The 12,555-nt window shown below is 49.5% G+C and overlaps 2 protein-coding genes across 4 annotated transcripts in view; both read right to left on the bottom strand.

Moving 5' to 3' along the window:
• Nucleotides 1-2,602: 2,602 nt before the first annotated feature.
• On the bottom strand, nt 2,603-8,202 carry sarnp (SAP domain containing ribonucleoprotein). 2 transcript variants are annotated; one of them, XM_019882051.1, is made up of 11 exons: nt 8,095-8,202; nt 6,913-7,012; nt 6,274-6,323; nt 6,124-6,194; nt 5,564-5,615; nt 5,395-5,468; nt 4,584-4,621; nt 4,475-4,500; nt 4,306-4,374; nt 3,359-3,445; nt 2,603-2,705 (listed from the first exon to the last, which is right to left on the bottom strand). In XM_019882051.1, exons 1-11 carry the CDS (start codon nt 8,125-8,127, stop codon nt 2,664-2,666), a joined length of 642 nt encoding a protein of 213 aa, XP_019737610.1. In that variant the 5' UTR covers nt 8,128-8,202; the 3' UTR covers nt 2,603-2,663. The 2 variants fall into 2 exon arrangements, with proteins under 2 accessions (XP_019737610.1, XP_019737621.1); XM_019882062.1 differs by having other exon boundaries at nt 6,274-6,317.
• Nucleotides 8,203-10,083: 1,881 nt separating this feature from the next.
• hsd17b10 (hydroxysteroid (17-beta) dehydrogenase 10) overlaps nt 10,084-12,555 on the bottom strand; it is a 4,354-nt gene continuing 1,882 nt past the window's right edge. For both annotated transcript variants that reach the window (XM_019882041.1, XM_019882035.1), the window contains exons 5-6: nt 11,016-11,124; nt 10,084-10,407 (exon numbers count right to left, since the gene is read on the bottom strand). In XM_019882041.1, coding sequence (XP_019737600.1) covers nt 10,217-10,407; nt 11,016-11,124 — 300 coding nt within the window. In that variant the 3' untranslated portion in view covers nt 10,084-10,216. The remainder of the gene's footprint in view (nt 10,408-11,015; nt 11,125-12,555) is intronic.

The following is a 12,555-nucleotide window of genomic DNA, read 5'->3' as shown; positions in this document are numbered from 1 at the left end:
GCCCGGGTCGAGCCCGGCTCGCCGAGATGGGTTGTTGTCGATCTCTTGCCGGCTGTAGTACCATTTGTTATTACAGCTAGCGGAGACACAACGAAGCGAAGCCGCCATCACTGACGAGGGAGGGGGGGACACTAGTTTAAAAATTGCAGCGCGTCACCGGAAGTGCGTCATGCGCCAACATGCCCCCCCCCCCGACGTGGAGGTGCGCTTTCCTCGAGGTCGACAGCAGGTGCCAAGAAAAATCAAGGCAGAAACACCCCCTCCCCACCACCACCTTATTCATACAGTGGACCCCGCATACCTAGTCGCGAATCCTCCCCTTCCCCCAAAACCCTTTTTTTTAAATATTGTGGGGTTTTTTAGGGGGGGGGGGGGTTGGGAGGGGATGATCCACTTTTCATAAAAACGCTTAATGGCAGTATTTCCCCAGCTTATTCGAGAATTTGGGGGGTTCATTATTTTCTCCCCTCAATGTAATTAAAACGGACGTCAATTAATGGCAGATTTTTGCTCTTCGCGGGCCAGCCCATTGCTGCAAATAGCAGGCGTCTCCTATACTGCTTTAAGTCGAGGGGTGTACTTGGATGAACTTAGTATGACAAGATTTTCATTTTGATTCACCAGACAAAGGGCGGCCGTGTACGACCGGTTAGCGCGTTGGGCTCACAGTGCGGAGGTGCAAGATTCCATTCCGGCTCCGGCCTCCCCGTGCCCGCGTGGGTTTTCTCCAGGTACTCCGGTTTCCTCCCACATTCCCAAAAACATGCGTGGCAGGTTAATGGAACACTCCAAATTGTCCCGCAGTGCGAGTGCGAGCGCGGTTGGTTGTTGGTCTTTGTGTGCCCGGTGGTTGGCTGGCTGGCAACCGGTTCAGGGTGTCCCCCGCCTACTGCCCGAAGACAGCGGGGATAGGCTCCGGCATGCCCCTTCTGAGAAGAAGCGGATCAGAAAACGGATGGATGGATCACCAGCCAAATAAGGCTATTGACACTGCAGCTCAATTTCCGTCTTTTTTTAAGCAGTGTAAACGGTACAATTCTCATCTTTTAAAATCCGACCTAGTGGTCCATCATCTGTGACTATATATCGGATATGTATGCAAAGTGTCTGCGTTGTTAAGGCTCGTCCGCACAGATTGGCCCTGTACGTCGCCAAAAGCTCAAGATGCGACTGTGCGGGTGAGAGACAATGCTCGGGAGACGACTGATGATCGTCCACAATGCTGTCAAGTTGCCTTTATAATTGACTTGAATCATAAAGCATCAAGTTGACATACGTGGTGGGAATAGTATGCGATGGCTGTTTGAAAGTGCTCTATAAATACAGTTGAGTTGAGAATAGTAATTCAGCGCCGCAAGTTCATTCTTTTGTTACACCCTGCAACCCAGTGGCCCGCCTCGCTACTCTGGCGATAAGATGAGCCCTGCGACCAGATTTGCTTCTCAACACTGTGTCGCATGACGTTTCTTTTTTTTTTTTTTTCCCCCCTTTGAAATGAGCCCCAAGACCCGATGTACTTGTGTCAACACTGCGTCACATGAGGTGGGGTCTTTTGTTTTTTGGGTGCACGTCACCGGACGGCATCCTTAGCGCGCATGCGTGTCACATCACGGACGCGTCGCGTCTCATGTGCTCTCGTGACAGTTTGGTGTCCACGACGCGCAAGCGATTGGAAGCATTCGGAATCCGAATACGAAAGAACAGCGCTGAGACGATCGCGATACGTTGCCGATAACTTGGGCCAAATACTGCCTGCAAACACAGAGCGGATCCAACAAAAGGAAGCCAGTCTCAGAAAGATGAAAACTTGATATTTTATCAAATGAACAGACAAGTGAAGCGGTGAACCAAGCGGTTACAGGAGTCAAATGTACAAATTCAACACAAATAAAACATGACAGAGTTTCATCCTAACGAGTCATTCTTTGAAAACAGTTTCGGCATTTGCTTCGTGAAAAAATGAAGCCTCGTTCGCTTCATTTCCACAAGCGGTCTGAATCGATGACGCCGTTTCAAGTTCCCTGGCCAAATGTTCCAATTTCCCCATGATGTTCACTGTCATGAGAAGTTGAAGTTTTTGTTTCAATTTTTTTTTTGGGGGGGGGCTTGCCACAATGAACACGAAATTTCTGGGTGGCATATTAAAAAAGAAGTCAACTCTCAAAATGCCCGAAAAGTGTCAATCTGGACGTGCTCAGACTGCCCTTTCCTTATTATCAGGCTGCTGGAAGGGGGCGGGGGAGTCCAACATGTTTTGAAGCACTACGATGCCCATTTTTGGGAGCTTTTTGTCCCAAACTGCCGCTAGACAGACACCGGCGCTTGGGGACGTGTTTGAGATTGCGCTCTTTCAGAGAGATCGAGAAGATTTGACAATATCAAAAAACAGGCAACAAAATAGCAAAGACAAACTTAAGTCATCAGTCATGGCCACTCAATACAATATGTCTGATATTTGTCAAAAATATATGCATCCTTTTTTTCCCTTCAATTTCTGCATGACATCTCATCACAGCGTAACACTTCTGGGTTCCAAAACCTCTCCAAACATTTCTTTTTCAATTTGATTACCAAGGTCACAGTTGAAGACCTTTGCCATCACTTAGAAACATGGTGATTGAAAATGTAAAAAAAAAAAAAACAAACAAACCCAAAAACACCCACTATACTATTCCAAATCGAGCGGCACGCTTCAGTTTCTTTGCCTGTGAAGAAGGGGAAAAAATGTGGCATCAATACACAAGATGAAGAGACTCAGCGGGGGGGCGGACGAGAGCCTCGACTCGACTATTTGCTGTGCACTGTGTCACAAATTGCCCAAATCGCCCATCGGCCTATTTTGGAGACGGCAACAAAGTTCTGGCGAACGGGAAAGCGGTCACGGGTGCGAAGGAAGGAGGAATCGTCATTGTTCCAGGAGAGTCAAGTTTCGCCTGCTTTGTTAGCGTCTCGCTCTCCCGGGGGATGCCGAGTCGCACCCGATGCCAACCGGGAGACCGGGCCTCCCCGGACAGCGGCCAAAATGCTCGCAAACGCGGCCCGGTTTTTGGTTTTATCGGGCCGCAATGAGCAAGCCGTTATGCTCGATGACGTCAGCCTAGACAACCGCACATCAGCAAAGACGGACGGCCGGGCCGCATCTCCTCGAAAAAGGCTGCGACCAAATCCTATGCACTGCGACACACTTTTTCCGCTTGGCTTAGTTTTTAGTGCTGCCGGTGCTAAAGTTTTTTAAACCTTCTCGTTTCTTTTAAGTGCAACAATGTCAAAAGGGGACGTGAAATCAAGTGTTTTAGGCTCATCATTGGCGGTATATTTACAGTTTCAACCATGCGGGAAAAAAACAACGGGAAGCTACCTCGACGTCCGCTGAGCCGGCCGCTCCGCCGCCTGTGAGGATGCCGAACCTTTCCTTCCTCTTCATCAGCTTCTCGTCTGCTTCCAGCTGCCGCCACCGCCGACAACGACAGAAAGACAACAAGTGGCCTTTAAGACTCAATCTCCAAATAAACTCTAAGCTTTTGTTACGAGCTGAATTCCTTTCCGGAAGCAGCCCCCAACTTGATTTACTCATCTATTTTGCCCGTGGAAATGAATGGAATTGGCAACATGTGTTCTGGTGCCGCCCCCACCCCCAAAAAAAGAACAAGTTTGTTCCCGGAAATAAGAAAAATAGCGGTGCATTGTACAAAGATAAAAAGGAAATATAAAGACATAAGATGATCTCACTAGAAAGTGTAATTGTGTGTCGCATATGTCCTATTGTATGTGTGCCTTGAAGGGGCGTGGCCTGGTGAGGGATACCACGAGCTAAAGTAAGACAGTCGGCCACTCATCCTGGCACGTTGCGCAATTCAGCACAACGGCGATGCGAACCCCTCCTACAAGATGTTGGACCGGAGCACTTTTTGAAATCCATCAAAGGGGCCGTGTCAGTCAAGGAAGACGGACAGGTCGGTTGCTCCAGAAGAATGACACGAGTGAGAAAGAAAGATGGGGGGGGGGGGATATGTTGACAGGCATCGCTTGCTCCCCCTCATTCGAACGAAAGCCGTGCCGTGCGTACGCCACTTGTGAATGCCAGTGGCGACTGGAGTTCTGTTGCAATGATGGGCGGGTGTAGGGATCAGAGCGACACTCCTACTTCTCTTGATCGATTGTGATCTTTTGTTTGTTTCGGAATGCGCCCCGTAAACCGTTTGTACGGGTCGTGTGCCGAAATAAACCTCCCGATTGATTCTGCGCTGTTAAATTGGGTGCGGAAAATACGCGGGCGGGAAACCTTGGGACACCGGTAGCGCCCACCTTTTGCGAGAGCGACGAGACGTTCATGCCAAATCTCTCCGCCCTCTTCTTCAGCTGGTCCACGTTGACCTGTGACAGATGGCAAAAGGATTCCCGCGTCAGGGGAAGGGTGCCGACGCATGGGGGGGGGGCGCTTGCTCGGGGCGGCGTGAAGCGCGGCGGCTCTTACCGGCACGTTTCTGGTCAAGGCGGCGCCTGTGCAGAAGGAAAGGATTGATGTTGCGCGGCACTTGGACATGACGGACGGCGGCGTGGCGCCCAAGAGTCATCATACGCACCTGTGGATGCATCTGAAGCGCTGATCGCTAAACCAAACCTAGAAATGCAAACAAGAGCAAACACCCTGTTAGGTCAGGAAAAAACAAAACTTTACACGATTGACCTTAACATTTGGATTGTGCGGTACAAAAAAAGAAAGAAACAAAGGCAGTCTAAGGAACAATCCATGTCCGAGAGGAAAGTCCCCTAAGTGAAGTTCCATCAGTAGCACCCACGACAAATGAAGAACGAACAGGCGTCATCCGCCATCCAAAGTACAACACTTGCGGAATAGAAAAGACGTCCATATTGGCAGTTTCCGTCGCCAATTGCTCTTCCCATGTACACACATCTTATTTCTTGAAACACAACAATCACCGCAACATTGTCCTTTATTGTGGAAAAAAATCCAAGTTTGCATCAATGTTTTTTTTTTGGAGGGGGTCATGGGGGGGGTCGTTCCACAAAAAGAGAATAGTGAGAAATACCGATCACAAAATTAAAAAAGCTTAATGAAAAGGGCTCGTTTCCTCGATCATGTCATTTTGCTTTTATTGTGCCAAATCGTTGGGCTCATATCGATATGGAACGCGGCGGTCCAAAAAAAAAAAAAAAAAAAACGGATGCTGACGCAGCTATGAAGTACACTTGAATGTTGCGTGGTGAGCTTCTTGGATGGTAAATGTTCAAGTCGACTGGCCGCAATCCGCATGTAAATGGCAATTCTGCTTCCCGTTTGCCACTTCGACCCAACTGCGACTTGAAGCGAAACGGAGGGGTCCCGTCTCAATTCGGTTCGTGGCCGGAAGCGGCGAGCGGCCCGGGTCTCACCTGGCAGCACGGCGGGCCTTCTTGTCTTCGGCCGATGCGGGCAGATTGAAACGCTCGGCGCGTTTCTGGAGCTGCTGCTCAACAAAAAAACGGCGTTTGCTCGTAAATGGGAGGCGGTGCAACAAACGGACAGGGGAAAGACAAAAGAGTCGCGCTGGGCCACACGTACTTCACCGCCTGTCGCCGGAGGACATATCTTCACGATCTTCTTCTCGGCGGACCTGAAAACACAAGCGCGGGAACAAAACGGCATCCAATTTTAGCATTCACTCCTTTGTTAGCCTTGAGCACCCCCATTTTCACATCGTTTCCTGTCTGACGGGACGAGAGCCGACTGGCGCCACGTTGTCGGAAGCCACAAACTACGCGCGCCACCTAGCGGATACACCGCATCGGTCTTGTCGCCCGCCGGGCGGCTGTCTCAACACGCACTGGCCAGAATTGCCTCAGAGTGTGCCAAGCGTGATGCCAAGCGGTTGGCGGCCCTTTTCCACTGTTCGGAATCTGACTTTGTAGAAAAAGTTTGACAAATTTAAAGCGCCCCAACATGTCGGTGCAGCTGAGCGATAGTCAGCGCGGAAGCTCAAGAGCAATCTGAAAATCTTCCCTGTTTTTGGCATTGCGGGACTGCTGGGGGTTCATCGTGTTTCGAAGTCATCGACAGTTACGACTACGCAAACCAGTTAAAAAAAAAAAAAAAAAAAAAAAAAAAACAACAACCAAACTCACAGCTGGGCCACGGGTGATTGCGATTCTTTGACGTCTTTGCCATTGTCCACAATCTCGCCTTTGGGGAAGTCCTACAATGCAAACAGAAAGGGTCGTGATTTTTATACAAGCGCACCATCAAAGCGACATTTTGCCGACTGACTCCATTACCGCGGTATCGTCCGCCAGCACGTCGTCCACGTCCACATCTTCATCTGTGGCTTGCGTGAAAAGACATTCAAGACATAAGACACACCATGTCAATCGGACGTAACCGCCTCCAGAAACTTGTGGCCAAACGAATCCCTTCAAATGAGAGTCAAAGGGAAGAACTTGCTTCTTTCTCCACATATCTCCTCATGCCTTTGCTTTGATCTGCGAGTTGTGGGGAACCCCTTCACTCGGCGACGGCAGGTTTCAGATAAAAAAATCCACCATTCGCTCGTATGGGCCAAAATTCCAAAGAGTCGACGCACCAGGATTGCCGTGAAACTGCCCTCAAAACCGGACTTTTAAAAGCACAAGCGAGATGAGAGGTGGCTGAAGTGCTCATTGCATGTTTATGAGCTAACTGCGCTCGCGGCGCGGCCACTTGGCATGTGGCTATTTGAAGGAGAACTGCACAATTCAACCATTCGCTCCTCTTAAAACCCTTCCACGTGTGTTAGCTCCAAATGTACTCACACTATTTCTACAGGTCCAAATTGGAAAAGCTTCTCGCTCCGCCGTCTGACCACTTTACACAGAAAAGAAACGACCCCCACCGCAACTTTGAGCCCGACTCCGGCGCGCCGCCTCTCGGGGGCTCACCGTGTTCATCGAGGTAGGCCTGTAGGCGCGCAACCAGGTCGCCTTTGTTGCCTTTGGTCTCCAGACCTCGCGCGTCGCACTCTTGCCTCAGCTCAGCAAGCTGAAAGCCAACAGAGAAACATTCACAAATGCTTGCAATTGTGCGTTTTGAGGAGCATCCGTTGCTCGGGTTCACGAGACATCGCAATCCTGTTCGCCCTCAACACACGATCTCTGTGTTTGTTGCTCCATCGGCGGTCCGTCGGCTCCTTTTCTGCATCGGTCCGTTCGGCGGGTGCGGAGCTGAAACCGAAGCTGCACGAGCGCGTTCCCCGATGTTGAACCTTGAACCTTCTTGGCAGATCTTGCCTAGGGCTTCAGTCGGAATTTGGCACGACCTTCAAAGTTCGTTGGAACATCGATGTGTCCCTCGGTGTTTTGCAAAATGAACAAACGTAAATGCGTGCTTCTCAATCATGCCTTCCGTCCACGAGAGCAAACCAGGTGTGTCCGCTTCAGGTCACTTGCATGAAAGGTTTGTTTTGATCTTAACAGGAAATCTCACTAAATGCTTTAAAACAGATATTACAACTTGAGCATTGTTTTCACCAGATCCCTCAAATGAGTGTCTTGAAAGGCGCTTAGAAATGAAATGTATTATTATTGTTATAAATATTAATTGAACAACAGTCGTCATGTCAAGATTAAAAAAAAAATCCGACCAATTAAACACGTGTGTGTGTGTGTGTGTGTGTAATATATATACACACACACACACACACACACACAAAGCGTGAATAATAATATAAGAGGTGAGATTTGTTTTTCAGTGCTCAACTTAACTTCGACGTGAGCCGGCAAAGATTGACTTTTCCACCCCATTTAACCTTGACCCACTGGCACTTAGTGCTCCCACTTGCGTTGTTCTTCAGTCCGCAAAGTGGGACCTTCTGAGTACTATTTGGAAACATAACTGGCGTGTTTCGCGCTTGGGCGGAGAACGCTCGACAACGTGAGCACACGCTTAGCTTTAGCATTAGCATGGGCAGCCGGTCTCTACACATTACACCGACGCGACCGCTTTGGCTTTCTCTCCGCCCGAACGGAGAACACGGGAGTGATCAACCAACTCCCCGTTCACCAAACAATTGTCAAAGCTAGACATCCGCACTCCGACATTCGAAATTAAATGGCACGACCAACCTTGAGTTTGTGCAGCTCGATCACTTCAGCCATCTTTCTTTGTTGATCAAGTCCTCCCTCCAATCAAAGCGCTTCTTCCGCTGCCGCCGTTTCTTTCTTCTTCTTCTTCTTCTTCTTCTTCTTCTTCTTCTTCTTCTTCTTCTTCTTCTTCTTCTTCGTTCTTCTTTTTCCTCAATCTTTGGCGGACTGCAGGTAACGGTCAAGTGCATACCGCCACCTACTGCACACGCGTGTGCAATACTTATGTCCCCAACCTGTAAATTTTTGAGCAAGTTGGTTGCTGTCAAAAATGTAATAAGTGTTTCCCTCACACGCCTGACTTTATCCCCTTCCCTTCTCCAAGAATCCCCTCATTACAAAAATAAATAAATACATGAAAGGATTTTTTTAAAATCCGTAAAATTCAAATTCCACACATGCAGTCAAAGTCTTGGCCTTCTTGTTCTGGCAGGCACCGATCGATTCAAAGTCCTTAGAAAATACCAAAAACAAAAGTGGTTTGTGATTTCCAAATCTACATTGATGTATGTAAAACTCATATAAGCAGATTCATCACAGGGACTTTCTCACGATCGTCTTTTTTTTACTCTTGGTAAAATAACCCAAAAGTGCTCATAAAACAAAGCAATAAGTCTTGCTCCAGCCTTCCGTCGTCTCACAGTTGGCTGACATTGCCAGAACGGACGCGATACGACCGGTTTCAGGAGAAGCCCAGCAAAAGGAACAACTGGCAGATGTCAACAACAACTTTGAATGTTTTCAGAGGGTAAATTTTGTTTCCAATTTTAAACGAAACCTCTCCAATTTTGTTGGGATTCCAAAACTTGTGGGTCACAGCTTTTCAAAGCAAGTCGCCACGATTCTTTGAGTTCAGACAAAGACCCGAGGCTCCTAGAAAAATACTGTACCTCTACGGTGTCAATGGCAGGTTTCACCCGCAGACCTTTTCTTCAAACTAAAGCGGTCTCGACTGCCGGTTGCCTTCGGGTAACATTTGTCCCACAAATGCAGTTTGCTCGCCTTTGTTGAGTGACAGAACATTTGTGCAGAAACAAGAAACAGATACGGGACACTCTTGTCTTGTGCATTTTCCAAACAAATTCTTGGCGTGTTTCCATTTCCACACAAAAATACAAGTGGGAGATTTTATTGAATTCATATCACTGAAAAAGAGTGGATGGATCCGCATGGACGGGCGCCTCGCTGAGTTAGCAACGGTCTGTGCTGGGACGCCCAGCGCCGCTTTGTGCCACTCGCTTGTGGACAACTGGACCGACAGATTTGGACCTGGCATGTCAACTCTCATTATGCTTGCTAAGATCAGCACCAGAATTTCAAATTGTCCTATGTCATAAAAACCGTGTGAAATCATCTCGAAGTGTACTTGCACCTCGGATTTCAAAAAAAGTTGACCAGGAAATAATGAAGTGTGCGGTTCACCACTGACGCTTTTTGCCAGTCAAAGTCGATTGTAACCAACCAAAGGATGGAAAAATGCTGACATCATCGGGGACCAGTGAGGATGAATTTGAAATGTGATTGGTTTAAAAAAAAAAAAAAAACACATCCTTTGCTAATGGAGCTGAAGTTAGGCGGGCTGGCGCGACTGATTTTGAGGTGGACTGATGTGACGAGACAAAAACGGAATTTGACCTTAGCTGACATTTGTCGAGAGCTGCGGCGAAAGACTCAAGCCTGCCCGGTCCCGGCGATGAGGCAGTGTGTTGGCGTGCTATGACGTTGAAGTGAGATTCACACGCAGCCACCGAGGAGACGTCAACATTTCCACATTTGAGCCTTCCTATCTCGATGGCCCGACCTTGGGTTCCGTTCGATTCGTCTGCACCCGTGGCGCAACGCCAATCAAAATATTCTGATGATGAGGAAGAAACACACCTTTTTTTTCTCTCTTTCTTTCTTTCTGCCAAGTGGTTGAATACTGCTTCGTGGTCGACAATTTGAAAAAGCAAGACTCCGTCCCCCAAAACATCCCGTTGGGAGCTTTATTTTCCAAGCGGTTGATCAAACAAGTCGACAGTACTGCCGCGCGCTGAAAACTTTGCACACGGACGGTCCCGCGGCAAAGTCGGGCTTCTCACCGCGAAGAGGCACCGTCGCGGACTCAGGGCTGCATGCGAATGGCGCCGTCCAGCCGAATGACCTCGCCGTTGATCATGGGGTTCTCGGCCAGCGCCGTCACCAGGTGGGCGAACTCGGCCGGGTCGCCGAGGCGCGAGGGGAAGGGCACTTGGCGAGCCAGGAAAGAGCGCACCTTCTCCGGCAGCCCGGCCAGCAGCGGGGTGGAGAACAGACCTGGGGGCAGCAAATTCACGCATGACGCTCCAAAAACAAACAAACAAAGCACCTTCGCTCTTCTGCGTAGGTTCAAGCCCATCACACATTCGCTTGCCTCTTCAAGATGGTTACAATGAACGACATTCGCGGTTCACACATGCCCAAAATCAACGGGTGGGGAGCGAAACACCCCCCCCCCCGACTTTCATATATTTGAAGTTGGGCCGCAAATAATGATGATTATAATAAGAGATTCACCAGTCAGTTATTTGTTCGATTAATTGAATAAAAGTGGGAGGGGGGGAAATCCCCTTCTTCACGACGAGGACATTATTTGAAATCGACGGGGCAGAAAATGCACAAACAAAAAATGATTGCAGTTCAGTGAAAATTATTCATTCATTCATTTTCTGAACTGTTTTCCAAAAACGTGGCAGCAAAAAAAAAAAAAAAAAAAAAAATTGAATAAGAACCCCCCCACCTGGGCCCACCCTCAAAAAATGCAAATGAGCCCCAAGAGCGATTCTGACATGATTGCGCGGAACAAAGTGTTTTCATGCTGCTTTCCTCTTGAAGGATCGTCGCCATTCCGGGAGCTTTGCGGAACGTGATGCGGGCCAACCTACCCGGCGCAATGGTGACCACCCTGATGCCCATCGGGGCCAGATCCCTCGCGATGGGAAGGGTCATTCCAACGATGCCCCCTTTGGACGCCGAGTACGCCGCCTGGCCAACCTGCATGCCACACAAAAACCAAAGATCCGTATTTAAATGCTGCCCGGTCGTCGTCTTCTTCCGACAAACCTTTGCGGGCCCTGATGGCAAATACACTCAGGTGGAAAAAAAAAACAAAACATGGATGACTGAAGCGCATGAGATATTCTACGGCTCTGTCTTTTTTTTTTTTTAACCACCATTTCAGTGGAGTTTTTGACGCCATCTGAAAGGTGGCGCTCATTTTGTCAGCCCGTACGAGCTCATTGGGGAGGATTCACTTTTTAGTCAATTGGAGAAGAGCTTGCCCAGGGAGCAGACTAAATAAAAGGCTCATGGAAAGATGGTGAGAAATAATTCAGTTCAACTTTGGTTGATTTTTTTTTTCTCCCAAAAAGCCAGTCTTTCCCCATGCAAGAAATTCATTTTTTTCCCAGAAGCCCTCATCTGATTTAAAAAAGGTTTCCCCGCCGCGCCGTCCGCCAGTTGAAGCGGCCGTTCCAAGCCGACGCCCCGCGGTCGCCCCGAGGCTAAAAACGCCCGGCCTCAAAACAGGCGGCAAAGTGTGGGCGAGCCCGGCGCCGATGGATCGGAAGGGGCCCAAAGCGGACGCCCGCCGCGGCTCACCTGCCCGTCAAAGGCGGCCACGCTGGCGGTGTTGACGATGCAGCCCCGCTGGCCGTCTGCGTCCGGCTCGTTTTTGGCCATGGCTCCCACCGCCAGACGAATCACATTGAAGGTTCCTGCGATGTTCACCTGCACCGCACAGTCAAAGGCCGTCACGATCGACTTTTTTTTTACACCCCTCCCTTTTCAGCAATAGCCCAGATAGCGCCGCTCCTGAAAAAAGCCGTTCTACTCGTGTTTGCAGGAGCGAGCGTGTGTACAGATCAACACATTCAATGCCAAGGACATTTGGGGGGGAAGAATCCAGGCATTCCACCCCATCACACATCTCTTTCTTTCTATTTTGAAATGCTTTTGTTTCTTTGATTTTTCACACGGCAGGGTGAAGGCGGGGATGAAAATGACTGTCACCAATCGGGCACAAAGCTCTTACATTGATGACGCGCTGGAAGTCGTCCAAGCTGTGGGGGAGCTCCTTCTTGAAGTTGTACGTTTTGACGGCGACCGCGATGCCCGCGCAGTTGACGGCCAGGTCCAATTTACCAAACTTGTCTCGCGCCAAGTTCACGGCGGACCGCACGTCCGCCTCCGACGTCACCTGCGGGACAAGAGCGGGGACGCATCACGCGCGGAACCTCCTTTGCGCTCTCAAAGCAAAGGACGCTCGCGACTCGAGACCCTTGCCGTGGAAATGGAGGGCCGCAAATGGGGAGGCGGCGAGATTAGTTAGGGCCGGCCGGGGAAAGTGTCGCGGCGAGTCATCGGTGTACTTGCATCCGCCGGAGCGAAGGCGCATCGGTCTCCCAGAGCGGCCGCCAGCGGCGG

The sequence above is a fragment of the Hippocampus comes genome, unplaced genomic scaffold (assembly GCF_001891065.2).
Source record: "Hippocampus comes isolate QL1 unplaced genomic scaffold, H_comes_QL1_v1.1 scaffold475, whole genome shotgun sequence".
NCBI classification, from domain to species: domain Eukaryota; kingdom Metazoa; phylum Chordata; class Actinopteri; order Syngnathiformes; family Syngnathidae; genus Hippocampus; species Hippocampus comes.
This window is presented reverse-complemented; position numbering and strand designations above follow the sequence as displayed.